This window comes from Pseudopodoces humilis, chromosome 4, assembly GCF_049639895.1.
Source record: "Pseudopodoces humilis isolate 2021_Gansu_Grassland_sample_001 chromosome 4, ASM4963989v1, whole genome shotgun sequence".
Lineage (NCBI taxonomy): Eukaryota > Metazoa > Chordata > Aves > Passeriformes > Paridae > Pseudopodoces > Pseudopodoces humilis.
This window is the reverse complement of record NC_142203.1, coordinates 3,255,740-3,283,002: the sequence shown is the minus strand read 5'-3', so window position 1 is coordinate 3,283,002 and position 27,263 is coordinate 3,255,740. Positions and strand designations below refer to the sequence as shown.

Below are 27,263 nucleotides of genomic sequence, written 5' to 3'. Positions count from 1 at the left end.
TTCTTACATTATCTGTTGTCTACCTCACGTGACCAGGATAAACCACTTGAAATGGAAGTAGTACATTCTTTATACTAAAAGCACAATCACAGCACCAGAGGCACAGATTTAGTGATATAAACTTGGGGCAAGTACAATAAAAAATAAATTGTGTTTGTACAAAACAGGCACATGAGTTTTTTAGTTTTATCTTAGCATCTTTGCTCTTTTTCTCAAATATAAAGATCATTCAATTAATGTCAGGTTTCCTTCCAAGTTGGTGGTTCTCCCACCAATGACTTTTCCAAGTTGAGCTTTCAGGGGTGTTTTATTTCAGGAAGTCAGTTCTATAAACTCTGACTGAAAATGAACTGTCCTTTATTATTTTCACCTCCATTTACAAAAGAGAATTTTTTATTTCCCATTGCAATGCCCTACTTACTGGGCAATTTTTGCAACTTCAGTCACCTTCAGTAAGAGGAAATGTGAAAGTAAAACAAGCAGATCATGAATCAAATGTGAGACACAGCTAAAAAATCTAGAAAGGCTTCCTATACTAAGTTTGAAACTCGATGTTCTGACAGACTAGGACTACCAGGATAAATGTGTCTCCAACTATCAAGAACTAAATTGCCAAAATGTATTAATTATAGTAATTAATTATCCTAAACTAATTATTCTGGAAGACACACTAGACAGGAGGTATCTCTGGTCAGCCAGTATCTTCAACACCAGTCTTACTGCTCAGTAAAAGTTCTTTCAGGCTGAAATGTTAACTTTAATTGATAGGTCAAAGCAGCAGATATGCAAAGAAAGTAACAAAACGGGGTGACCACAGAAGGCTTTACCTGTTCCTGGAGTTGGACATGGCTCACAAGGTTTGTTCCAGGCTTTCCCAATATTGTATGTGCAGCAGCACATCCTTTTGGTCACATTGAAGGGCAGCTCATTCTCACAGGAGGTTCCATTATAGCTCCTGTAGCAAAAGCTTTTCCTCATGTCTGGATATGAGTAAAGAAGCACTTATGAAGTAATCAACATTATGATAATTACCATATTATGGAAATATCAACACCCTAACAACCCAGACAATGATTCATTAACTCTGTTTCCTGAATGCAACATAAACACAGGCATTTCATAATAATTTAAGGATCGATGAAATCTACAGTCTTTGTTTTAGACTTATGTGACATATTTTCTATATTCATTAAAAGACACAAGGTGGGAAAAGGCAAACTCCTAAGAAATCATAAACACAGAGCAGATACTCATGAGATCCATTTGCATGGTAAACCCCACCATTTGGAAATGACCAGCTAAAATAAACCAGTGAACAGCAAGCCCTGTTAGGAAGTAAGAGCCCTTGAATGCTGCATGCCAATCACAGGAATGTCTTTCCTGACAACATGACACCAACTGGGAGCTAAAAATAGACAAAGTAAATACAAAGCACAGGGTCTGGCCCTCTCTTGCAATACTAGAGATGACATTTCACATACCCATGCAGTTGTGTCCTCCATTCACCTGCATATATTCAAGTGGGCAAATGCAGGTGTAGTTCCCCAGGGTGTTGTAGCAGGTGCCAGGACCACAGACACCAGGGTGTGCAACACACTCATCAATATCTAGAGTGCAAGAAAAAACATTGCAGTTAACAAGGGAGAAGAGGTCCAAGCCCAAGCAAATGTTTCTGAGAAATATGACCATAATAAACCACGCTAAGATAACAAAAATGCTTCATTTAAAGAACAGCTTGGAAAATACAGTTCTGTTTTTAACCTGTAAGTATAACTTTAGCTCTCTTAAGTGCAAGACTGCACACTAAATAAACTAAAAGTTCTTGAACTTGCCACTGAAAATAGGAGCAAATCAGCTTCATGAAAGACATTCACACCTCACAGCAGGCTTAATCACTTTGTAGTTTTTGGGTCAATTTACAATTTTGGTTGTAACAGTTATGAAAAATCTCAAACACAGAAGGAAAACCAGTATGAACTTTACTTCATATTGAGTAACTTAAACTGTTACTCTCACACCCAAAATGCAGGGAGCATCATAAAACTTGCAGGGGATTCAAGTGAGAAGCCAGAAATCATTAATAACCCCTTAGTTTACTGAATACACATGGCTGAGGTCTAACATCTAAAATAAACATTAATATATCCAAGTATTTAATTTCTAGCTTTGTGCTAATTATATCATTGGTGCCAAATATAATGATTTTAGGTAAAACTCTAGGTAAGGGTAGGGTGTACCATGCCCACTTATGGATTTAAGGCTAAAAATTAGTGGTTTTCATATTAACTGCACTGTGACAGAAGAAAAGGCTTCAAGGGACTCAACCTTCACAGATTCTTGTCTCTTCACTGAGGTAGTAACCTTTTGGGCATTCACACTGGAAGCTGCCAAAAGTGTTGATGCAATTTCCACCTTGGCAGAGACCTGGCAGCTCCTGACATTCATCAATGTCTGAAAACAGAGGGGAAAAAAAACCAACTCACAATATTTTCATTCCAGAATGAAAAGAAAGAAGAGAATTTAAGTACTACCCTGAAATTTTGCCAGCTAGTAGCTTTGAACTGTCATGTGTGGTTTTTTGACTTCTAAATTGCTCTCCAGGAATGCATGGATAAGATGCTCATTCTCTTCCATTCAAACAGCCCTTAAGGAATAGTTTCAGCTTGTTAAACCCAATGTTCCATTGCTGTTTACAGGAATTTGGCATTTAATTCTTCACTTCTGCCCGTTTATTGGAACCAGACCTGCTTTGTCTGATGAATACTTCCTGACATTTGCACCTTCTGCTGATGAGCTGTAATTTTCATAAATGACTTATCCTTCAAGGCCCAATTTTGAAATCCAGTTAAAGTAAGGCAGCACACAAAAGGTATGCACCAGATTGTTTTCCCACTGAAATGGTGTTGGACTTCCTCAATATTCTTTTGCTGTGTGCCTTTTAATTTTGTTTTCCAGTTCACATTAACAGTGGTTTTTGCTTTGCACTGAATATAATGATTTCTGAAAAATGCAGTTCTTCTTCCAAGATGACCCCTTTTTAAAAATTATTATCAGTCATCACAGAAGCTCACCTTCTAAAATAATAGTGATGGGATTTGGTCTGAATCCTTCTCCCCCTGGACAGAGAGTATTGTATTCAGCTGAAGTATAATAAGAGACAACATGTCAGTCTCACAAAAAATAAAATTAAGACAACAGAATCATAAAATGTCACTTATGTTTTTAATGGCTGTTCTTCCATACAGTCATTTGGTTTCTACTTTTTTTAGCTATTCACAGTAAATAAAAATATGCACTAGATTAACAGAAAACCAATGTAAGATAAGGAGGAATGCTTTTTTTTATAGCCATAACCTCAGATTCAGAACCTTATAGCCCCTTAAGGCAGGCACAATATTGATTTTTCCATACTGTGTCCTTACAGAGGCATGTACTTTCTGTTTTGATCAGTTCTTTAGTATGAAATGCCAGTATACCACTGATAAAGATAAGTGTTAAATTTGGAATTACTACTGTTAAGAGGCTGTAAAGAACTTGACATTTGTGTATCATTATTCATTAAAGACCTCTAAACCTCTACAAAGCTGATAACTATCATTAGGTAACAGTTTTGAAAGTACTCAAGAGTGACTTAGACATAAATACACAACAGTTATCCACACTTTTCTCTGAAGCCCTCCAAATTAAAGCCGCGATTTGAGTTCTAAGCATCATTAATTTTTTTATTTATTTTAAATGGGAAAAAAAAGTAAGATCAAAATAAAGTGCCCAAAACTACCTAAAGTATCACCTGGTCTGGTGGGAAGTGCCTTCTAAAGATAGCACTGATTTATTAGTGTGAGAAGAAGCACCAAGTCAGCCACAGAAGACTAAAGGTCAGGTCTGTGATGCTCAGGTCCACACCTCTGCACCCCTGTCCCTCTGACAGCGGCAGAGAAATTGTCTCCTATCACAAATGTACAGCAACACTGTAAGGACTGTAAATTCTTTTTTCCATCCCTTCTGAAATAAGGCAGCACCAGGAGAACACAAGAACATTTCCTTACTGCTGTTGACGGGGGGACAGGTCTCGCAGGGGTTCCCCCAAGCCTTTCCCAGCGAGCAGCAGCAGGAGGAACGAGAGACTCCAACCCCAATCTCAGTGTTACAGGACAGGCCCCCATCCCCTCTTGGTCCAAACTTCAGGTAGCAGCTGCCCACACGGTTATCTATGAGAAAAGCACACGTGGTTAGAGCTGCACACCATAATCCAGGCAAAGAACAGCAGGCATTCCTCTGTAACTTCATTCCTAGAAGGAGGAATTTGGGGAACATTGTGCTCTTGAAGTCATTGGCACTTCAAGAACATTGATAATTATTGATGTCGAGACAGACAACACTAAAAAACTACATAATTGGATATGCAGAATTGTGGAATCATTGTTTTTCTATATTATTTGCATGAAAGTAATTTCAAAAGTGATACTCAGAAAGGTTTTTCTTACCCACACAACCCACTCCAGTAGGATTCAGCTGGAAGTCCGGAGGACAGTTACATTCGTATCTTCCAGGAGTGTTTACACAAAGACCATTAACACAATTAATGGGATCAGCACATTCATCAATATCTAAAATAGGAAATCCACATTCATAAATCTGCTCATTGCAAAGAAAGGGATAATTTTACTTTCTAAGACAACAAAGCAAGGAAGTTTCAAATGCAAGTGAATTTTAGCTGAAATGGAAGGGAAGTTTTACAAATAATTCACTAAACAATTACAAATAAACTTTGTTCATCTGCATACTTAAGAAGCCACCCTTTTTGCTGATGTGTTTCTGAAAAGCAGTGATTTACCTGTACAATTTCCCCCAGTTCTATCCAGTTCATAGCCGTCATCACAAATACAACGAAACATTCCTGGGAGATTATTGCAGGTGCCAAACACACAAATGTTCTGGAAGGAGCATTCATCCATGTCTAAAGGAATATATTGAAACCAGAAAGTTACACAGCATTGCCACATTATTGTTATTGTTATTGCTCATGTTGCTATTATGTGTCATATACTATAAAAGCAAAAGGATACACATGCAAAATATTTTAAAAACTAACCTTTTTGAGTTTGTGCAGAATACTACTCAAAATTTGCATTTGAGAATTTGTATTTGTAAAGAAAGTGTAGTAACAACAAAGACAGTGTGTAAGCATCAACAGCCATATCTCCTTGGAGGAAGAATACAGGGAAAATAGGAATATAGGAAGCAAGAATTATCTGTGATTTCCTCAAGTCCACATTGAAACAGTTATTTAGTAACTGCACACAGATGAGCTAAAATATATCTAAAGGACTGCCTGCATGCTCGTCAAAATTGAAGATGAAATCAAGTTGAAAGACACTGACATAAAATTGGATGACTTTGGTCAGCTGCAGTGTAAAAAGGAGTTGAACACTGACACCACAGACTGCAAAGCTATGTTTTTAGGCACAAACTGTCAAAGACTTCCGAGTTGAAAGTAAGTAGGATAAGAGTGGAAAAAAAAACCTCTATGCACTGTCAGACAGCAGGGCTTTTTCAGTTGCCAGAATAAAGCAGCTGTGGAGAAGGCAAATGCAATTCTGGCACGTATCAGTGAATTATTTTTAGCAGATAGGGAAGTTACAAAGCATAGCCAAATCTTTGCAATTCTGAGTACAGTGCTCTGTTGATGAACTAATTTTGCACAAGATGTGCAAAAGGGGTAATAAAATTATTACAGTAATAAAATACCTACTTTTAACCTGCCTGAATTACCTCAGCCACAGGTTTAGAAGTGATAAAATGCCTCTCTATAGTAATGTATGAGAAAGGTTAACTTCTGAGGGCATTTTGAGAGACACATTTTTAAGGAAAAATGAATATTTAACATCCAAAAGTCCTGAGTCAATTTAATCTAGAAAATAAAATTTCTAAATACCCTTGAGTACAGCCATGGAATGACCTCCAAATCAGGTCACTGAGAAGCTAATGTACTGACATCTCAAGGGACTTCCGAAGAAAGGGGATTAATAATTTGTATTACAATTATTAAATTCATTAAATCAAGACTGGATTTTGCCCCTTGATTGTAGAAATCAGCCAAGGACTCTCCTTACAATAAGGCAAATTAATATATCAACTTCAAAGTGAGAGAAATAAAAGCTGACTTCTTTTAAGAATTCAGCACCCAGGTATTTTAGTTCTCCAAGAGCATAATTTAATCAATGGAATGCTTTCAGATCTCTGCTGTAATGACAGCAATGTATCAAGCATTTCTCCAAAATCCTTCAATTGTTGGACCCAAATCCTTCAACACACTGACCCAAAATTTAGGATTACATTGTTTTTCAAAACATTGTTTGGCTGAAATAGATTAGGGGATTTTTTATTAGATTACTGGCACCACTGTAACATGACTGAGCTGCACCAAGAAATTCAGTAAAGATGATTTGCAATACTTGACTAACAAATCTTACTACAGAGTGGCACAGATAATTCCTCAGAAGCACCTGAATTGTCCTGGAATCAGATCCATACATATACACCTGATTGTTAGAAAATGCCATGCTCTGGACTGAATTGCGGAGATTAAATTTTGAAAACTGTTTTTTGTATAAAGGTTTTTAATTTTCAAAGATGTTTTGTGGTTTCCACCAGTAAGCATGAAGTAACTTAAAAGCTTTGGGGCACCAGCTAAAATGTTTTCATCTTATTATACAGTCATATTAAACAACAACAATGAAAGGTTTAAGAACACAATAGGGAATAAAAGCTGAACTGGACTAGAAGGAAAACAGGATTTTCCACACACTATCCAACAGTGATAGAAAGAAATTAAAAAAAAAAATTTACAAAATTGCTGAGGCAAACCTCTACTCTGGGATTTATGGATGAAGGCCAGGAAAACATCATAAAAAAGATGAAAGCAACCTTCCAACATAATTCACATAGAAGAAATTTCTTGTACGTGAAACATGTGGTGCTTTCTCTGCTTCCAGGTGGAGGTCCTGTTGCTTGTTCTTTGCTTTAGAGCAGCCAACACAAAGTCAGAGAACAAAGCTGGGGCAGCAGCAGCAGCAGCAGCTCACCTTGGCAGGACTTGCTGTCAGAGGCAGGAGTGAACCCCATCTCACACTCACAGCGAAAGCCGCCGGGGGCGTTCAGGCACTGCCCATTTTCACACAGGTCGACATTCTCTGCACACTCATCAACATCTGTGGGAGACAGGAAAACCTCTCTGAAACTACAGGTTTCATCAGCAAAAATACATGTAAATACATCCTGATGTTCAAAATAATAGCGCTGTTGAGCACTGAAGTTATAAAACAGAGTATTTATACCATGAAGTGAACTGAAAGGATGCAGAAAAGCATCCTTTTCAGCTTCCAAAATTATTCTTTTCACTTTGCCACAATTCCTTACTCCTTGTTTTTCATTAACAGATGATTTTTTTTTTTTAAATAATGCAAGCTTTTAAGATTCAGTACTAATAATCTTGACAAATAAGTTAAATACCTTGCTTAAAAAGTAAAAATTTTGCCTCCAGGTATATACTCCAATGCTATTTTGACAGAAAAAAATTAAGAAGGTGAATTTTCCTAAATCATACATAGAAAATTATTATCATATTCATTTTAGAAAATTTTCTTTGAGGGTGAGGAACATTACAAGTAATGCTTGCACACCAGGAATTATTTTAGTATGCCCCAAAAGAGCTATAAAGAAAGAGAATGGCAAGGGAGGGCATTCACTACTGCAGTCATCATAAAAAGAGGTAATTTTGTCAGCTATGCTTATGATTGTCCAAAACCAATTTTATATGCTTTCTTCATTTTATTAGTCCATAATTACTATTACATCTGATTTTTAGAGAAACACAGAAGCTCAGTATAGGGATAAAACTTTGTACTCATGAACCAAAAACCTGAAATACAAAACCACATCATATTTGAAGGTCTTTATTCTCAACTAAAAAACATTACATTACTAATCAGAAAATGTTGTTTCTCAGTTGTAAATGAATTTTTATTTGTAATTAGCCAGTTAGCCAATAATGAATTCATTCACAGTAATTTTCTAGATATTTTACTATCATTAGGATGTATTTCTTCAGACCTTTAAATATGCTGACCAAATACAGGATGTGTTAGAACTCGAGAGCAGAGATAATGTTGCTTCTCCACTCTGCAAGTGATAAAGACCAGAGTAGCCCAAGACATAGTAATTAATATTCAATATAAAATCTTTATCCTTTCTTTAATACATGTCAGTTTAATTTGAGTCACTTGCTGTGTGAATAACAATTTTCATTCTCACATACAAATCTAAATGAGGGGATCACAGGCAGTGTTTTTTAACCACAGTTTGTTTTTCTTTTAAAAAGTCCTGTGTTAATGATCACATCCTGTTCTGCTAATAGAGTGATGGGAAAATAGATGATTCTTGAGAGAAGAATTGTAACAGAGCTGACGTTTGGTGCTCTTGACTAGAGGCACTGCTGCAAGTAGGACATGCATGTTCAAAATAATTGGCATGAAGATGAGGAGGAAGAAGCATCAGACAGGAACTTCCCCCAGAAAATGGACCCAAGTGGGTCCAACTGGCACACAAATCAAAAGAACAATCAGGTGCCTCTGACACCATTTCTTATACAGACAGGAAGCATCTTGATCTTCAATTACATTTTCACATTTACTGTCTTGCACTGTGGGCTTAGGTCTAACTCACAAAGGTTCCATACAAAAGAACAACAACCAGGGACAAGTCAGGTGTCACAAAACTCCTTACCAGAGCAGGTAAAGCCATCTCCAGTGAATCCTTCTGCACAGGCACAGTGGTAGGAGCCCGGGCTGTTCACACACTGGGCGTGGGCACTGCACCGCTGGGTCCCATTGGAGCATTCATCAAGATCTGCACATCGGGGTCAAAAAGCGCAGGCAGCAGCACAGCAATTAGTAAACTGGCTGGCAATTAACTGCCAAGATAACCAGCACCACTGCAAACATGATTTGTGACTCCATAAATACACATATCTACTACTGGATGATACAGGGTTAATCTATAGTGACTCCATTTTAATGTGCCTTCCTTTAAATTACAACGTGTGGGACTGGGCAAAATATTTCTGAGCAACAGATGGAATTCAGCTGACTCATTACTTGGATGTTAATGTCATGTTAAAGAGCTTAAATTCAAAATTAGTTTAGAAAGAAAAAGAAACTGAACCAAAGAAATGTAGTGAGGTAAAAATCCGCCACTTATTTAGCAAGTCTCCTCCAGTAATAGAGGAAAGTGAAAATAATGCAACCCCATGAGAGTTGATACAATCTATTCACCTGGATGTTAATATGTATGGGAAAGAAAAGAAAAAAGAAAAAAAGGAAGAAAAAGTAAAAAAAGGTGAGAAATCTCATAATATGGTAATTTTTTCAGCACATTACATCAATAAAGCCTAATGGTTAAGTGAAGCTACTCTTCCACAGATCCCAAAGTGTTCTGAAAACAAAAAGCAAGTATTACAATCTTTTACCCACCAAACTGAAACATGAAGGCAAGGGGACAGACACAACTACAGCAGCCCAGCAAATGCAGATGCCGTTTTCCCACCCCTCCAGTCCCAATCTGGTTTATATCAGGGTCTACAAATCAGATATATTACAAGACATTTTCAAAAAAATATTTGAAGGACTGGAAATATCCTACTGACAGGAAACAGTAAAACAAAATCTATTTAATCTCTGTGTTTTTCTTAATTTTGCACATTCTAGTAGCAGTTGTATATAAACTTAGTAAAATATGTAGTTAATTCAGCATGATGTTACAGCATTAAATTTCTGAGACAGTAAAATGTTCTATTAGAAAACCACATCTGTGAAAGATAAGAATCTTTCATACCCATCAATCCACAGGCTACAGCAGACAGAAAAATAATTCTTTGTTTCTAATGGACTAATCACACTGCCATATTACATCCTTTCAGAAAAAAAAAAAAAAAAAGTGGGGGGAGAGAGAAAAAAGTGAAAAAAACCTTTATTTTCCATATACTTACCAATACACTTAATGCCATTTCCAACCCAACCTTCTTTGCAGCTGCATTTAAAACTTCCTGGCACATTGACACAGGAGGCATGCATGTCACAGTTGTGAGCTCCAATTTCACATTCATTCACATCTACAATCACAAAACAAACTATCAGTGTTTATATCAGAATATTAAAAATTCTGTTCCTTTTACATATTTCCACTGAGAGGGTTTGCAGTTCTTTAAAAAACAAATGTTTAAGAACACAAAAGTAATTCAAGCAAGCTATTTTGTATTCTGTATTAGTAAAAAGGAGTGAAAATTACACTTTATTTTTGTTCTTTTTTTGTAAACATGACAATCAGCCCACCTTCCTACAACTGCTTTTTAGCTTGAAAGTAATGTTCTTTTCCACAAATATGAAATATTCTGATCTAATATCTAAAACTGGGATGAGGCCTTTGGGTGCACAGCCACCTTTCAGTTATAAAAATAATTATACCTCCAGGGCTGTGGTGGTTACAGAACAGATTCCTGAAGACTAAATTATAGGAGAAGTTCTGTCAGCTGCTTTTGGATGAGTCTGGGTTCTGGAGAGCATGCAGAAAAAAAGGTACTGCTTAAACATCACAGGAACTTGTATAGTGATTATGAGTGACTAAAGAACTTTAAAAATTGTTGGCAAAGGTTGAAGGATTTATTGTTTACTTTTGTTTTCCCTCTTGTTCTTTTCTTAGACCACATGGCCATTTCCTGCAGCTTGACTTGAGAGGAGTACATGTGACAAATGAGCATTGATAAAATACTTCCAACACAAGCGCAGCCTTGCCACCCCAAGCCATGTTCTGTGACACGGATGTTGACACAGGCTGTGCTGATAAAATCTTTTAAATTAGTTTTTAAACTAATTTTAAACTAATTTTTAAACTTAACTCCAGCATTGATACTGGTGAAGGAACATTCCCTTTAAAACTCTAGTACATGCTAGCAAATGTGAAACACTCATATATATATAGAAATATACATAGATATCTACATCTCTCTTGTGTGTGAACACTGGTGCATTTATTTTACCTGGAAGCCAACCAAAATATGTGACACACTCATTGGAAATCTGCTTTACCTGTGCACCCTGTGGTTCCTTTCTTGACTGAATACCCAACTTGACAGTGACAAATGAAGGAGCCTTTGGTGTTTTCACACTCCCCAAACATGCAGATGTTGGAATTCAAATCACATTCATTCACATCTGTAGGTGATTATAAATTAATTATTAGTTGGACGTTATTATCATTTTGGAACACTTTATTTCAGGTGAAAATACCTACTCTATGAGGTCATAATATATTTCAGCTGTTCTACTCTGTAAATTCCCTAAAACGGGATAAATGTGAAGGATAAATGTAAGGATAAATGTGAAGTCCAAATACCACTGTTTTGTGGTAAAACAAATACCATTTGTTTTCACCTTTTTTGGAATGCTAATTAAAGGAATATGAAGCAAAATTTTTCTTAGACTAACCATTTAGAATAATTTTCTTAGAACATATTTGTGATCATAATAACTTTTTTCCAATGAATAATTTTTCTGGACCCCTCAACTAATCCCTTCTCAGTATACATGTTCCATTACAGTAAAATCACCCCTATGTTTTTTAACTATGGGATCTGATTCATTGTTAAAGACTTACCAAAAGGTATATTGATTATTTTTTTTTATAATATGTATAATTTCAATACCTACTTTCAAGGACACAGTAAAAAGAATATTTCCAAACGACACCTGCAGTGTTTTCAGGACTTGTGCTTAATTTGGTGCATACAGCTACTTACCAACACAAGCTTTCATGTCTATAGAAACCATAAATCCATCATAACAGAGACAGCGATATTCCCCTGGGATATTGGTACACTGCCCACCATCACAGATATCTGGGTTGTTTTCACATTCATCAATATCTGAGGGGCCAAAAAAAAGCAGCTAGTAATTCTGTCACTCTGGCATGGATGGGCTGGAACACCATATTGATTTTGGCTGAAAGGTATGATGCTGGAACTTTCCATGTGTAAAAACATACCTGCACACGTCCTGACATCTGGCATCAGAGCATAGCCATCACTGCAGCTGCACTCATAGCTGCCTTCTGAGTTAGTGCAGTGGGTGTCACAGCCTCCATTCATTATCATACACTCATCAATATCTGGGGAAGAAACACTGGTAGCAGTAAGTCTACTCCTTTAAGAAAAAAATTCTATTTATATTGTACATAAAAAGGTTTATCAGTAGCATCGTTCTGAATTTCTATTCTCATTCTACTCTGATTTATACTTTGTTCATTTTTCCCTCTTTCAACTGCTTTTTCCTCTGCGAGAGCAAGTGGCTAAGTTAAATGTTGCTTTTGTTCCTGTGTATTGCTAGAGGTGTGAACAAGAGCACAAGAAACAAAGTTTGGAAATTAAGAAAAGGGAAACCTTGAGAAACTTAAAACCAGAAATGTAGCACAAATTTGTATTTTTGTAAAAAAAAAAATAAAGAACTGTAACAACCAAATAAAAAAGCCCTCTCAGTACTGCTGTACACCTTTGCAAGGAGTTGATGTGCTGGCAACTACGTAATTCAGTATTATTATAGTGAAGGATTAAAGAGACACATATGATAAGGGAAAAAAAAGTGAAAGGTAAACCATCAACGCATGGGGCTTTTCTTGCTTGATCAAAAAATCTAGGTGTATTTTCTGGTTGCAAGCTCAACCCTCTGATTTTAATGGAGTCATACAGTAAGTATAATTTCCAAGTATTCTGCAGAGTTCACTACAGCAACCATCTTTATATAGCTACTTTATATTCCTTTAAATTTCTGTATTTCCACAACAGCTCACGATAAGCCTCAGAGCACAAGAGAAAACAGCCCTGCTAATTTTCAAAAGGAAGGTGTGAAATTAAATAAAAGCAAGGACAGATGGAACAATGCAGCTGAAGCACAAATTCCATGTGCAGGTGCACAACACTTGCCTGTGCATCCCTGTCTGTCAGGAGTGGGCTGGTACCCAGAGTCACAGAAGCACTGATACGTCCCAACCATGTTCACACACTTGCCATTTCTGCAGAGACTGTCACTCAGTGAACACTCATTTACATCTGGGGAAGAATCATTCATATCAGTTGCAATTCAGAATATTTATCAGCTTTAACAGCTCAGGTTCCAGAGAGAATGAGAGGTAATATAACTGATGGCTTTCGGACTTATTCAATTTCTTTCTTGTTCTTGGTGTGTCCCTGTTGGAGTTCTGCACAGTATGTTTAAGCTAGTGTCCAAAGATTTTTCTTCTCTGACTCAGGTCTGAGAGCATTAATTACAGAATCTGCTGGGCATTAATTACTAAGTATGCTATTTTCCACCAAGAAAATAAGCCAAAGAGATAATACACTTCTTCTTTGACTTTTTTTCTTTTTTCCTTTCTTTTTTTTGGTGGACTATGTGCTAAAAGGAAAGATACATTTCAACACAGGACACCATCTTTTTGTAACTGATTAAAGTTACTCCCATGAGTGGTGCAGTTTTTCAGTTGCTAAATAACCCCTAAGAGGCCTTGTAAAACACTCCTCTTTGGAGTCAACAGCATTACTGGCACCGAGGATTTTACAGACTTTTAGTTTTTGATTTGAAGATACTAATTTAAAGGAGGAGCATTCATTAGTTTAAGAGATTCCTGGGACCCTACCTTTGCCAGAGACTGACCATTCCTCAAACTGCAGATTATTTTCCTGAGTTGAAACTCACCTAAGCATTCCTCCTGTGATGGTGACAGCTCATGGCCCAGGGGACAATCACACCGAAAGCTCCCCTCAGTGTTCACACAGGTGCCACCTCTGCATAGCAGAGGGTTGCGTTCACACTCATCTACATCTGCAAAGAAACCATCACATGCAGATATAAAATGGACATATGTAAGGGGCAACAGAGAAAAGCAATTCCCAGTGTCTGCAAGTGACAAAATAGAAGGACTGTTTCATGGTGTTACTCCTTTACTCATGCTGCACACCATGGCAAACAAAAACTATATATCATTATTAACTCTAAAGATGGGTATTTTTTTTCTCTCAAGAAAATCAGAAATTCATTGTTTAACATCAGATATTCAATAAAACATGGGACACAAGCAAAGGCAGCAAATTTTTGGACACTGCCCTTTAGAACAATGTATTAATATGATGTATTTTTTTTTTTCTTTAATTGTTTAAGGTAACCAGACACCTGTTCATGTATGCACTGAGATTCCTGTCTCTGGATGCAGTTATGGTGGATGTTCTGTATTGAGTTCTTACCTAAATGGTTCCTCAGTTTGGTGAGTCCTGTGTATGTCATGATGTGGCTGGGAAATATTCTGGCTACAGCTCATAAAGGCAAACTGAATATTGGACTCACAAACCTGATAAAACCAGCTAATACTACAGTATGGACAGAGGGAAATATATACAAAAGATGTTCAAGGTGGAGGATGCACTCACACTGTGGACTCCCAGGAAAGTCTGAAAGCATCACAATTTGCAGGAAAACAAGCAAAGGTGACAGGAACGTAAGTCAAGATTTTTTAAGGTGGCTGGACACTTTTTGGTGTCTCCAGACCCGTTCTTACAACTTTAAACAGATTAAAGAGTTGTAATTTATTTTTTCAAGGAAATGCTGTGAGAATTTCTTGGGTCCTAGAAGAAGCAATGAAAAGGGATTGACACTGGTTTTGAAACTCCAGCTTTCTATTCCTAGCTTTACTAAATATTTGGGTACCCCATTAGCAGTTTTTAAATGAACTGTGTGAAGAGTTACTGCCATTTTAAAATATCTGTACAGAGTAAGTGTGTCTTAAGGGTAGAAGTAATTAGCACAAAGAACAAGTAAGGCTATATACTTAATTCAGTTATCTGTCTCTATAAACAGCATATCTGACTCTTTGGTCATGAAGTCACAATAATGACATATCTGAAGTGTTCAGTGTGGCAGTTCAGATAACAGGTTTTGCACAGCAAACAGAGACTCCAGGACAACCTGGCAACACTTACCCATGCAGTTCTTCATCATCATAAATCCACTTTCGTAGCCATCAAAGCACTCACACTCGAAGCTGCCAGGAGTGTTGACACAAGCACCACTTCCACACAAGTCTGGGGAGATCCTGCATTCATCAATGTCTGTTTCACAGCAGTTGAGGGGCAGAAAAATCAAATTGGGTTTAAGGTTATCCTGCTTTTCACAGAAAAAAAAAATCACTACAAATTAAGTCTACAGAAACCATTTACAGTATGCATGTCAATAGAGAAAAAGAATTACTTATAGATACATCAGATTATGTGAAACAGTTAATGAGAGATTTGCAAGGCTGTGTCTTCAGAGCTCTCAGGTCATAGTAAACTACGTTAACAAGTTTGCTTCTATTAAGTGTAATTTAAAGTTAGATTCTTAAGGAAATAACTAAGTGTAAGACATTCCAAGCTATCATTCTTACAGATGTATCAACTGACTCCATGACTACAGTGCCATTGATTATAATTTGATTACTATGAAGATATTTATCCAGTAGTAGCACTATGAGCTTACATACACCCTTTCCATTAGGAATTAACTGCTATTGAAGCTAGATTTACAGTTCACTGGTTGTCATGCTAGTTAAGTTTGAATGAAACCTACTGCAGAAAACTATAGCAGAAAAGACAGAAGAGCTCTTTTGAAATCACACTGGTAGTGAGTCAGAAATCTCAAGAGGAATTTTGATGTGGATATGATCCAGTGAAACAGATCAGGGTTGCAGGGGAGGGCTGCCCATGGACAGGTTTCTGCTGGGTGATGACACCCATTCCTCACAGATGTCTGGAGGTGTCAGACCCACATGGCAGATCTGGGACATTACTGAGTATCTGGGTTCCTATACAAGCTTTATAAAACAATTTCCTGCTGATTTAAAACAGGCCAAAAAGTCATCTATTTAGGAAAACCTGTTTCTCTACAGCTGCTTAGTGGAATAATTTAATCACCACGGAACAGAAGTGAAAAAAGCTTTTGCAGAAGGTTTTCTGACCTATTCTGGTTAGTTTAGGAATAAAGTTTGTTAAATGCATTCTTCATCAATGCAATCATTATAAAAACAAGGAAATCACCAGTTAGGGAAACACTAGCATCCAGACCAACCTCACTGAACATGCCTTACCACCCACACTTCATAGTTATTACTCAGACACACTCATGGACGCTTTTATGTCGTAACAAAACCTCCTTCATTTTCAGCACAGAGCCACCCACAACGCAGGCATCCAAGTTCTCACAGCCACAGAACTGTAAAGCTTATCTTCAGATTTTCCAGTCAGTAAAGAACAAAATCCTAAGCTTGGAAATTAAACGCACGTGTCTGTATCTTCCCGAGTTCATGCTGCACTGGTGTCAGAATAGCTGAGGCACCTTTGTGTGTCCTCAGCCATCAAATCTAAATGAAAATTAACTTGCAGCCTCTAAATTCATTTGGTAACCAGAGACTAAGAAACATAAATTAAGATAATATCCATATTAGAACACTAAACCTGGCTTCACTGGTGATCCTTATTGGTTTTTCAGGTAGTACTGATACAGCATGACCTGAGCATCGTAAATACCAATTATAAAAAGAGAAAAGTGTTGTATTCATTAAACAATCAAGGGAAACTTGAGCTTATTGGCTATTCTGTCTAAAGATTAAGCTCTTAGAAACTGAAGGAAATGAATGGCATTAGGTTTCCACATCAGCAAGCTATGTCATGAGCAAGCCCCTTTGAAAAGCACCAGGGATATGGTGGAGCTCCCATCACTGGATGTTTCCAATATGGACAGGGTGCTAGATAATCTCATCTGGGTTCCCTTTCCCCACAACAGGTTGAAGGAATTGGTCTTTTCAGGTCTTTTTCAACCAGATTTTTCCATGATTCTACTGAAAACTGTGGAAAATGCAAGGCTTACTTACCTGTACAGTTTCTTTCCTCCATATCTAAAGTGAATCCACTGTTACATCTGCATTTGAAACTTCCAATTGTGTTTCTGCATTTACCGTTCATGCACATGCCAGGGAACACTTTACATTCATTGATATCTAGGAATAAAAACAAAAAAAGTAATTAAGGATAAAGAATTAAGCAATTCTTAAGCACAAAGGTATATGGAATCAACAGGAACTTCCTAATCCTTCCTACCAATTCCTCTTAAGCATTGAGATAAAAGGCTGGGTTTGGGATAGAGGGGACATCCCTGGAGACTTGATTGGAAGTGAGACATTTGTGCTATTTGTGTTTTCTTTGCCTCACAATACCCAAACCAATAATTAAAAGTTTATGTTTATCAGCAGTCAAAGAAATTCAGAGATACTCTCTGAGTTGAAATTCTGGTATGTGTATTGTGCTCAAGTTTGCCTTGTGCCACAATCAATATTCCTGGCATTCCTGAGCCAGCTTGTGAAACACCCAACTATTACCAGGCTGACTGGGTTTGGCTTTTAAATTAAGACTGCCAGAGTTTTATCTGGAGCTCAGATTTGAAAATCGCATTTGTTATTTTTTAGAATATCAACTGAAATGTTTCACCTCTCAATACTGGGTAACATAAACTGTTAAAGGATCTTGCACAGGACAAGGCTGAATGATCTTTCCTACACTCTGTGAAATAATTTACTGAGGCAATGTTCTTAACTGAGAATCGCCTTCAATGAAATAAACATCTACCTCCCATGCACTTCTGTGAGTGGAACACAATTGCGTTCCAAATGTAAAAACAGAAAACCTCAAAAACCTTGGTATAAAAATACCAAACCTCAAAATATCTCAGCCTAGATAAGATTTATAAAATAATTAATTTTTAAATTAAGAAAATGTTGATAATACAATAAAATTATTGTTGCTATTGTTGTTGTTACTTTCCTTATTTCTTTAGTAAATGACCAACAGAAATCAAGAGCTTTGCCTGAGAGTAATGGCTCCTGAAAATCAGGGCTCATATGGTGAAGCAGAGGTCCAATCTGTTATAGCTTTCTCAAGCAACTCAAAATATTCCAAGACAAATGCTTCAGAATATATCCTTAAAAAAAAAAAATTAAAAAAAATTTAAAAAATGAAGACTAACAAATTACTGGAGCTTCTGGACACAGAAAACTAGTTTTTCTTCTCAGGTTTTACACACCTGAAGTAACTTGGATCTGGTTTCTTAACATTTTTCAGCTTATTTGTTGCTGCTCTGCAGAGGTGAAGTCAGCAAAAACTGGACTAAATACTTTTATTTACTCCTTTATCACTGCAGATCCTTGTAGTCACTGCCCCCATGGACATACCCCAACAGACACCCTCTCCTTTAAATCACTCACTGATTTTGCAAACCAGAGAAAGAACCCATACCTCTTCAATCTCCTAGAGAGCCCTGGTCAAATTTTAATAATATTTTATGTTTATATCTCAAATAACTGGTCTCACAGACCATCTGACACTCAGTTCACTCCCTGCAAAGTATGACCTTAAAAAGTGTGTACATTTTGTGTTATTCCTGTAATTCAGAGCTCCTCTCCTTTCAGGAATTCCCTTCTTCTCCTTACCCAATTCAGACTTTGCACCTTTTGCTCTCAAGCTCCCATGACAGCAGAGAATCCCTCCACCTGTACCATCAGCTCTTTAAGGCAAATACCTTTATGCCATCTCTCAAGCACACTTAACAAGCAGCCTCAAACGCTGGAATTTCCTCAGGATATCCTCTCAGACCTACCCACAACTAATCCTCAGACACCAGAATCTATACCTTAGGATTTAAATTTTATATTTTTCAGATCCTATACTGCTTTACTGTATAACTCTAAAACTCCATAGCCTGTCATCTACTGTTCTCTCATTTTATTCAGGCAAAACAATTCCTCTCTAGGCCTTGGAATCAAGGACACCTTACTGTCTCAGGCCCCGAGAGATGCAATCAACAGTGAATTGGGGGGGCCAAACTTGGAGTAAATTACTTCATTACCTGAAGCTGAAATTGGAGGATTAACCCCTGATATGCAAATGGACCAAACTTTTAACTGTGTGAAAAACTTGTGACCTTCGTCCACCTTGGGTGTAGCCCCTTGGAGGTTTCTGACCGCTCAAGGTGCACCCATTGAAGGCCTTCAATATTTATGTCTCTTTATTTATCTAAATATCTATTTATTCTCTTCATCCTGTCTAGCCTCTGTTTTAAGCAGCCACTCCAAGGCATCAGCACCATCAGCTATTTCAGGCAAATGCCTTCATCCCATCTCTCAAGCACTCAACAAGCAGCCTCAAACCCTGGAATTCCCTTAGGATACCCTCTCGAATACATCCACAGTGAACCCTCAGGCACAAGAATGAACGCTCACCTTTGTAGAACGGCCTGCCAGTGAGAACATCCCCTCTGTTGGAGAAGCCGGGTCCCCTGGGGCACAGGGCCCGGTGTTCCTCGGTGCCGGGCGTGGGGCAGCGCTCGCAGCCGGAGCCCCAGGCGGCCCCCACGCCGCAGCAGCAGGAATCCATCCGGAGCCTGCCGGGCACGGGCTGCGCACATTCCTCCTCCTCCCACCGCAGGTAGCACTGCTCCGTGCGAATATCTGCGTTTCACAACAACAAACAGGCATTTATCCCTCTTCTCAGCTCTTTCCCAGGCTCAGCGTGCTGAGGCCTGAGCAGCAGGCCTCAGCCAGAGCTGACTTACAAGATGAATCCTGGGCACTGTGTGGTTAACACCACCAGTATTATTTACATAAAAATAGATGACAAAGATGCTTATGCTAGCTCTGTATAACCTTGCATAGTTATCTACAAGAAATGTATCATTTTAAGAAACTTTCCTAAGTGCCATAGATGGCTCAGGATTTTACCTTGTATGTTTTTCATATATTTATATTTTATATAATCCTGCTATTCTTTAGTGTATAATTCTAAACTCTAAACTCTACATACAGTGTTAGCTACTGTCTTCACATTTTGGTCACACACAGCAATTCCTCTCCAGGCCTGGGAATCAAGGACACCGCAGTGCCTCAGGCCCCAGAAATGCAAACAAAAGGGAGTTGGGGACAGCAAACTGGGGATGAATGATTTTATTACCTGACACTGGAATCGGGAGATCAACCCCCAATGTGCAAATGGACCAGACTTACCAAAGTCTGAAAAGCCATGGCTCGCTGTCCATTTTGGGTGTAGCCCCCGTAGGGCTTTGTCTGCCCTAGATGTACCTGAAGGCCCTTCAATAAATATAACCACTTTTTATTCCCTTAATTTTGTCTGGCCAATGTTTTTATGGAGCCCTGGGAAAGGCATCAGTTTCTTCATGAATAGTGGTCTGTTCGTAGGTTATTTTAGGGGAAACCTTCCAAGCTGAGGCCTGGGCCCTGGGCCAAACCCTGATCCCTGCTGATTGGGACGAGCACAATCAGATCCAGAAGTTCCTGTTCTAAAAATATCATCAAGTCACTTCAGCTTGGTGATCTGGGCCTATAAAAGCTGGACCCACTTTTGGGGCAAATTTGGAGACCCCAGCTATAGGTAGATACAAAGCGTAAGGATTTTCCCAGTTGCTGGGAAGGGTTCTCAAGATCCTCACTGTGGATCTGGATGATGATAAAGTATTTAACCATATGGTGATGGATCATTCTCAATCACTGTCCTTTTTCTCATACAGTAACAATTAGGTGCACTACCTTTGCTTGTTGCTGAAGACGAGTGTGTATTTTTACTGAATGTATTGTTTTACTTTTGTGTTGACTTTATATTCTTAGTAACACCATTCTTTCCATTGATGTCTGTGTTTTTGAAATCGCCCCCATCAATTGGCAGAACACAAGCACACATCGATGCTCAGCTCCTCCTCAAGACTGCATTTCTGCACAATGTTCAGCCATTTGATGCTGCTAATGTTGCACTGTAGTTAAATTTCTAGATCTTTCTTGTGCCATGTAAAAGTACAAGAATTTCTTCTGTTGTCTCCCAAGATCAAGATACACCCTTACCCTCCCTCACATAACTCTGGTTTTAAGGATTTTGTATGTGTTTGGCAGGACAGACACGTGTTTCTTTACTGCACCAAGTATTCTCACTTATAAAATTACTCTTTCATTTGATAGGACAGAAACACGTATTTCTTTATTGTACTAGGTACTCTGACTTATGTAATGATCCTTTTGTGGCTCTCATGGCTAAAAAAGGAATAAAATTAAACAGTAGGGGAAAAAATTACAAATTTTTCGCTGTATTTATGTTACTGAATTAATTTAATACTGCAGTGAATACAGGTTAAAAATAAAAAGAGCTAACTGTTTTTAGGCTTACTGTAACAGCAGTTAGCAGGAGAATACAATAGGATTTCCAGAAAAGGCAATCATGATTACTATACCCAAGGGTCTATCCTGTTAGCAGCAAAGCAGGTCAACCAGAAGACAAACCAACCAAGTGCGCAGGCAAAATCTTGTACTTGTGTACCCAAATATCACAAGAACCAGACACTGGCCTGTGCACTGAAAAAAAAAGACTAATTTGCACCAGCATATTTGTGCTCAGCGTCCATCAGACACTGCTGCTCCTGAAAAGGAGTCAGAGCAGAGACAGCACTTTAGCACAGCCTACTGACTGCACTGAGAGCAAAACAAGCCTCAAGACAAACTCATTCCTCGAAGGAATTAACAGCTCTTCTCTGAACTGGCACAGATATTTGATATCTAAGCAGGCACATTATCTGGGATAAATCAGAAATAAACCACACTTTCGTTCAAGGCACTTGAAGAACGATTTTGGCCAGCTGTGGGACACAGCTGTGAGAGTGAGGTGCGCTCTTACCTAAACACACTCGCCCTGTGCCGTCCAGGGTCAGCCCCTCGGGGCACTCGCAGTGAAAGGAGCCTCTGCTGTTGACGCACCGCCCATTGGGACAAACCCCCGGGAAAACCTCACACTCATTTACATCTGTCGGGGACACAAAGAGTTCGGTTACCTGCTGACTCCAAGGGGACAGCTACAGCTTTATGGAGAATTTTAAGTGACAGGAAAGAAACAACAGAATAAATCCACTTCTACCACATTTTCAAAAGGGGAGAAAAAAATGACATCTTGAGTAAGAAGCAGAAACTTCACCTTCACAGGTAACACCCTTCACTCTGGCAAATCCTCTTGAGCAAGCTGTGTCTGGAATCAAGCCAGAAGGATATTGTTACTGCTTTAGAGTGACAGGAATGCAGGAGCACAAAATTTAAAAAAAAGGTACCTTCAGAATTCACTAATCATTTTACTGTGTAAGGGGGGAGTGCTTGAGCCTCAATTAAGAAAAGTATTCACTCATACATGCTGTTTAAGTGAACAGTTGAAATTACATCTTAGAACATTATTTTCTCATGTGCTTTCCCTAGTGAAATGATCAGCATCTAATCAGATCAGTCTCTGCACTCACATGTAGCTAAAAAGTAAAATTCCTTCAAGAGGCCAGAAGATTTAAACTGTAGTGAAGTCAATTATCAGCTCTTTTTCTTTACCAAAGTTTAATAATGGATCTGAGCAATGGGATTACTTTAGGAGATGTATGTAAAATGCAGCAGCATATAATGATTTGAGAGCTTGCTGTAATTTAACTAGTTACAGAATAAGAAATTCAGGACCCAAACACACCCAACCTGAGCTAATTACCTGTCTAGAATAATTAGGTTTGAACAGTTTTACCAGTCTAACCTGACAATGCTGCTTCCTGAAGTCCAAAGGAATATCTTTGCTGTACTGCACAGTTAAGAGCTCCGCTGGATGCTGCCTGCACTCTGCTTGTTAGGGGAGGATACATGAGCCCACAGTTACTGTTCCAATTAAAAATGAGAGGCTAAAACATCTTGACACCCCGCTCAGCTGCCAGTGGCAGTTTTCAAACCTTAAGGGGATCAGTATTTTTGCCGTGAGTAGAGCGCAGTTAGCACTGCTGCTTCCAGCTTCCATAACTAGCCCTGCAATCCATCTGCAGTACGATTTCTGCAATCAATAATGGTACACAGGCTACGTGTTTGAAAAGAGCTGGGAAAAAAGTGTTAACAGCCCACAACATAAAAAGCCCAGAATTTTATCAGATATTTCACTTTACTGTTTTAGCCCTTTACCTCCCTATCCCAGTCAATACACAGTCCTTGTGGAGATGAAACATATTGTAGCCATTATGAGGTTTATTTCCTGGTATGCTTCAAAGTTATTGGAATTATATCTAATACCGGAGATTACAAGTCTAAAATAGGTAACTTCTAAACAAGACAACTTCTTTCAGTATTTTTTAGGAGGGGGTTGTTTTAGTGGTTTTTCATTTGGTTTGCTTGGTTAGGGTTTTCTTATTATTTTGTTTTTTGGGGGGTGGCTTTTGGTTGGGTTCTTCTTAATACAGAGAGATGATAACAATCTACTAGTGATACTTACTCCCTTCTCCCAAAAGGTGGAGGATATTGGAACTTACCCAGTTCACACCGTTCACATGGGCTGCCCCAAGCTGCTCCTAAGGTAGCACAGCACTCAGACTTCAGAGTGGCACCATTAATGTTGACTTCACAGTGGCTGTCTCGGATATTAAGCCAACAAGTCCCCTTCAGGCTGTCTGCAGCAGAACAGAAAGCAAAAATCAAGCAAAGAACTGTCACAGCCGGAAGAGCTGGCAGGCCACGTCCACACCAGCAGGCAGAGCACCAAGGGAACACAGGCTCCTTTTAAAAAGAAAAAAACTTCCATAAGAGTAATTTTGTACACATTTTAGTTTAGAACTGGTGTAAAGGGATAGCACTATCACTGAAAAGATGAACACAAAGAAAGTGACCAACAAAGAACCTCCCTGAGGCATTTTACAGTCCAGGTCCCACAGCTGGCAGAGGTCTTCCAGATGCTGCAGAGCATTTAACTTAATTGAGCTAGGGGCTGATCTATCTAAAATATACAAAAGCAGAGATCCCAGCCTCACTCCCTTTCCTAGGTGACTGCCTGAACCCTTTCTGAAATACAGGTGTTCTTGTCTCTCTTGAAGGGAAGCCTTCAAAATCCTAAGGAAGTAGAAAAAAAAACAAAACGCGGTGGGTAGGAGTGTTCTGTATTATTTTAGGGGTCCGGTTCTGCTGCTGCATTAGCTACACTTTGAGAAGTCAGATCTCAAATCAGGTACATACTTTGCAAGTTTTACCTTCAACACCTTTACACTTCCCTACCTTTACAGGGTTACTCTCAAATGGTACAACATTTCTTGAGACAGGCAACAACCTTGGTGATCAGACAGCAAAAGCAGCCTGTAAGGTCAGACTCAAACTGGGAGATCAGCCTGGGCAAGGTTTAAATGTAGGTGCATACTCAGAGTTCAAAGCCAAGCAAGTCATCCAGACAAATTTAGTTTGATGAATAATGAAGGGAGAACAGGATTTGGGTTTAAGATTTACATGCATTGTATGTGAAAAAAGCCAGATATATTACCAATACCTCATGCTCAGGAACAATGTGCTTAAGACAGAATCATTCCAGCTTATTTTCTTCCAAACAGCTTCAACTTCTCTACCAAGTTATTATGTTAAAAAATGATGCACAGAAAGGACAACCTTTCCTTGGTTAAAGCAACAGGAAAAGATCTCGCCCAACAATGTGAGTGAAATCAGCCCAAGAAATTGGGCAGGGTATTTCATTAACAGTTAAGTGCATAACAGTTGTATTATTTAGGTTAATATTGCTAGCAAACATGTGGGACAGAGCTCCACATCTGAACAAGTGCATAAATATAGAGCTCAACAGTATTTCCTTTTACTAGCCAACTTTATAGGAGTGAAAAATCAAAACCAGTATCTCAAAAACTATTTAAATTCTATGACTTAGCAGGTGCTTCTGCTCACACCAGCTGCATCCACACTACCCTGCCAAAGTCAGCTAGCCTTATCTTTTTCAGGCTATTCCTTTTATTTTGCATTGTCTCTTTTGTCCAGACAAAAATCTTTGGTGAAAGAGTTATTATCCAACATCAAAGCATTCCTTCTGTTGCTCTTATCTCTTTGATTCTGACTTGAAGAAGAATATATGCATACTACAGGCAGATGGCATCCTACTTACTGTGCACTGTATGAACTCCACAAACCTTGACTAAAATAAAATGTGTCAAAGTGTGTAAAAGTAAAACCATGTATTTCAAAAAGCACAACCGGCATATCCCTAAGGCATAGCAATTCCCAAAATAGCAATGAAACACTTGTATATTTCAAATATGCTTCAAAAACAATTCCCCTTTTTATTCCCCTCCACGAGCATGGTCTTAATACCGCAAAAGTTGATATGTCAATATCATTGCTGAAAGTTTTTATTGTAACTGCTGAACTTACAGCCCTCATTTGCTGAAGGTTTGAGCTTAAATCTGAGTGCAAATGCTGTGAATTGCATTCTGACTGTAATCTCAGCAAGGCATTTTTCTCTCTGCCCAGAAAAGCTCACAGAAAGAGCCAAATGGCTCACATCTATGCTGAATAACGTGGTACTGATTCTGGTTCTAACATGAGAGCAAATTGGAAAGCAAAAAAAAAAAAACCCAAAACTTGTCAGAATCAGACATCACCTTACTTTGATCATTCCTGTGTAGAACACAGAAAATCCTAAACCTCAATATTATTTTAGCCCTTCATTTAAGTTTAGGAATAAAGTATTTGTTGTTACAAAAATGCTTTACAATAGCAATCTCATTTAAAAAAAATAGGACAAACATTTTCAATATAAGTGTTCCTCTACAGGGGTAGTCAAGGAAAATCAACTTGAGATTTAAAATGGCAGACATTTGCTAAGAACATTTTAAAGTTTTTCCACACAGCAAGCCATCTGTAATCTCCAGCCCCTCAGTCACTTTTCAGTAACCCAGCCTGACCTCCTCTCATTGCTTCTAATGCCAATGAAATTTTGACCAAGGTGGCAAAATTGGGCTCTAGCAGTAAAAATCTGTATGTCTCGCATTAGCTCTACTTCTGACCCTTCTGTCTTAACATATTCATACTTGTAGTGGGAAAACATGGTTCTTGAGACAACTTTTGTCAACATGAAAAGCTAATGATTATGCTCACAGTATGTAGCTGGATCCTGTTCTTCAGTTTTTATCTGACCTCTCAGCTGATTTTTTGTTTATATTTTATGTTATTTATCACTGCTATTAAGACCAAATGGGACCTTATACTACAAACAATCCAAAAAAAACTATTTGCAAAGTAAATCCAGAGCACTGTTATAATTAGGCTCTTGGTGAACTTGTGGCCCCTTTGGATGTAAGAACACAAGATTAAAATGAGGTACAAAAAGCACAGGTTAGCGTGGTTATATCAAGAAATTAGCACAACATGAAAATAACAAAAACAATAATAAACTTTACCAGCCAGTGGTGCTACAAGGAAATAGAAGAGAAGGCTTAGCCACAAATGTAACATTCTTTTAAAAAACATATTAAGGCATGGAAAAATTCCATAATTAAATAGAAACTCGAGTCTTTGCATTCATTTTTCCACCTTAAGAAAATCCTGACAAGAAAATTCAAATGAAAAATTCCAAAGAAAAACGCCAAACAAATCCACCTGAAAACAAAAGTAACATTTAAGATTAGCATCACCCACTTAATAATGACACACACTTATTAAAGACACTGCAATACAGCTGGAGCACCACACATAACCTACAATAATTTCAATTATACTACACAAAAAATATGAAATAATGGCAGTTTATGAACACCTGTGAAGTACAGATAAGTGAAACCCTTCTGAATTTTCTTAGGAAGGCAAGAAAAAAAAACACATTAATGAATGGCTTTCAAAGACAATGCCAGTGATGCCCTGCAGGTAACTGCTGCTGCTTACTCTTAAGATCCAGTAAGATCTCTGCAGCACTCTGCTTTTTTTCCAAAAGAATCCTCAAATGATGGCAACATTTTTATATATATGTAGAATATGCATGTGTATTTATTTATTTATAAAAAAGGAAAATAAAGGGAGGAAATACCCACCAATACATATCAGTCCTGTAGGGTCCAACTTGCTGCCAGATGAACATTCACAGTGGAACGACCCAAGGTTGTTCCTGCAGGCACCATTGACACATGGGCTGCTTTCACATTCATTTATATCTGTAATCCAGAAACAAAAGACATTACTAGAACTACAGAGTGCTTCTGGGAAGAATTACACAGTAAATTTATACTCTCTAAATGCTGTTGTGGACTGTGAGGGGCTAGGAC

General features: G+C 38.2%; 1 protein-coding gene across 1 annotated transcript in view; it reads right to left on the bottom strand.

Moving 5' to 3' along the window:
- Window positions 1-27,263, bottom strand: part of FBN2 (fibrillin 2) — a 119,720-nt gene that overhangs the window by 29,212 nt on the left and 63,245 nt on the right. The window contains exons 20-41 of the mRNA XM_088054007.1: window positions 27,033-27,152; window positions 23,493-23,630; window positions 22,148-22,198; window positions 21,854-21,979; window positions 19,402-19,629; window positions 17,002-17,127; window positions 15,077-15,205; window positions 13,800-13,925; window positions 13,031-13,156; window positions 12,097-12,219; window positions 11,852-11,977; window positions 11,142-11,267; window positions 10,046-10,168; window positions 8,785-8,907; window positions 7,086-7,211; window positions 4,835-4,957; window positions 4,485-4,607; window positions 4,047-4,208; window positions 3,072-3,140; window positions 2,326-2,451; window positions 1,482-1,607; window positions 828-980 (exon numbers count right to left, since the gene is read on the bottom strand). Coding sequence (XP_087910133.1) covers window positions 828-980; window positions 1,482-1,607; window positions 2,326-2,451; window positions 3,072-3,140; window positions 4,047-4,208; window positions 4,485-4,607; window positions 4,835-4,957; window positions 7,086-7,211; window positions 8,785-8,907; window positions 10,046-10,168; window positions 11,142-11,267; window positions 11,852-11,977; window positions 12,097-12,219; window positions 13,031-13,156; window positions 13,800-13,925; window positions 15,077-15,205; window positions 17,002-17,127; window positions 19,402-19,629; window positions 21,854-21,979; window positions 22,148-22,198; window positions 23,493-23,630; window positions 27,033-27,152 — 2,799 coding nt within the window. The remainder of the gene's footprint in view (window positions 1-827; window positions 981-1,481; window positions 1,608-2,325; window positions 2,452-3,071; window positions 3,141-4,046; window positions 4,209-4,484; window positions 4,608-4,834; window positions 4,958-7,085; window positions 7,212-8,784; window positions 8,908-10,045; window positions 10,169-11,141; window positions 11,268-11,851; window positions 11,978-12,096; window positions 12,220-13,030; window positions 13,157-13,799; window positions 13,926-15,076; window positions 15,206-17,001; window positions 17,128-19,401; window positions 19,630-21,853; window positions 21,980-22,147; window positions 22,199-23,492; window positions 23,631-27,032; window positions 27,153-27,263) is intronic.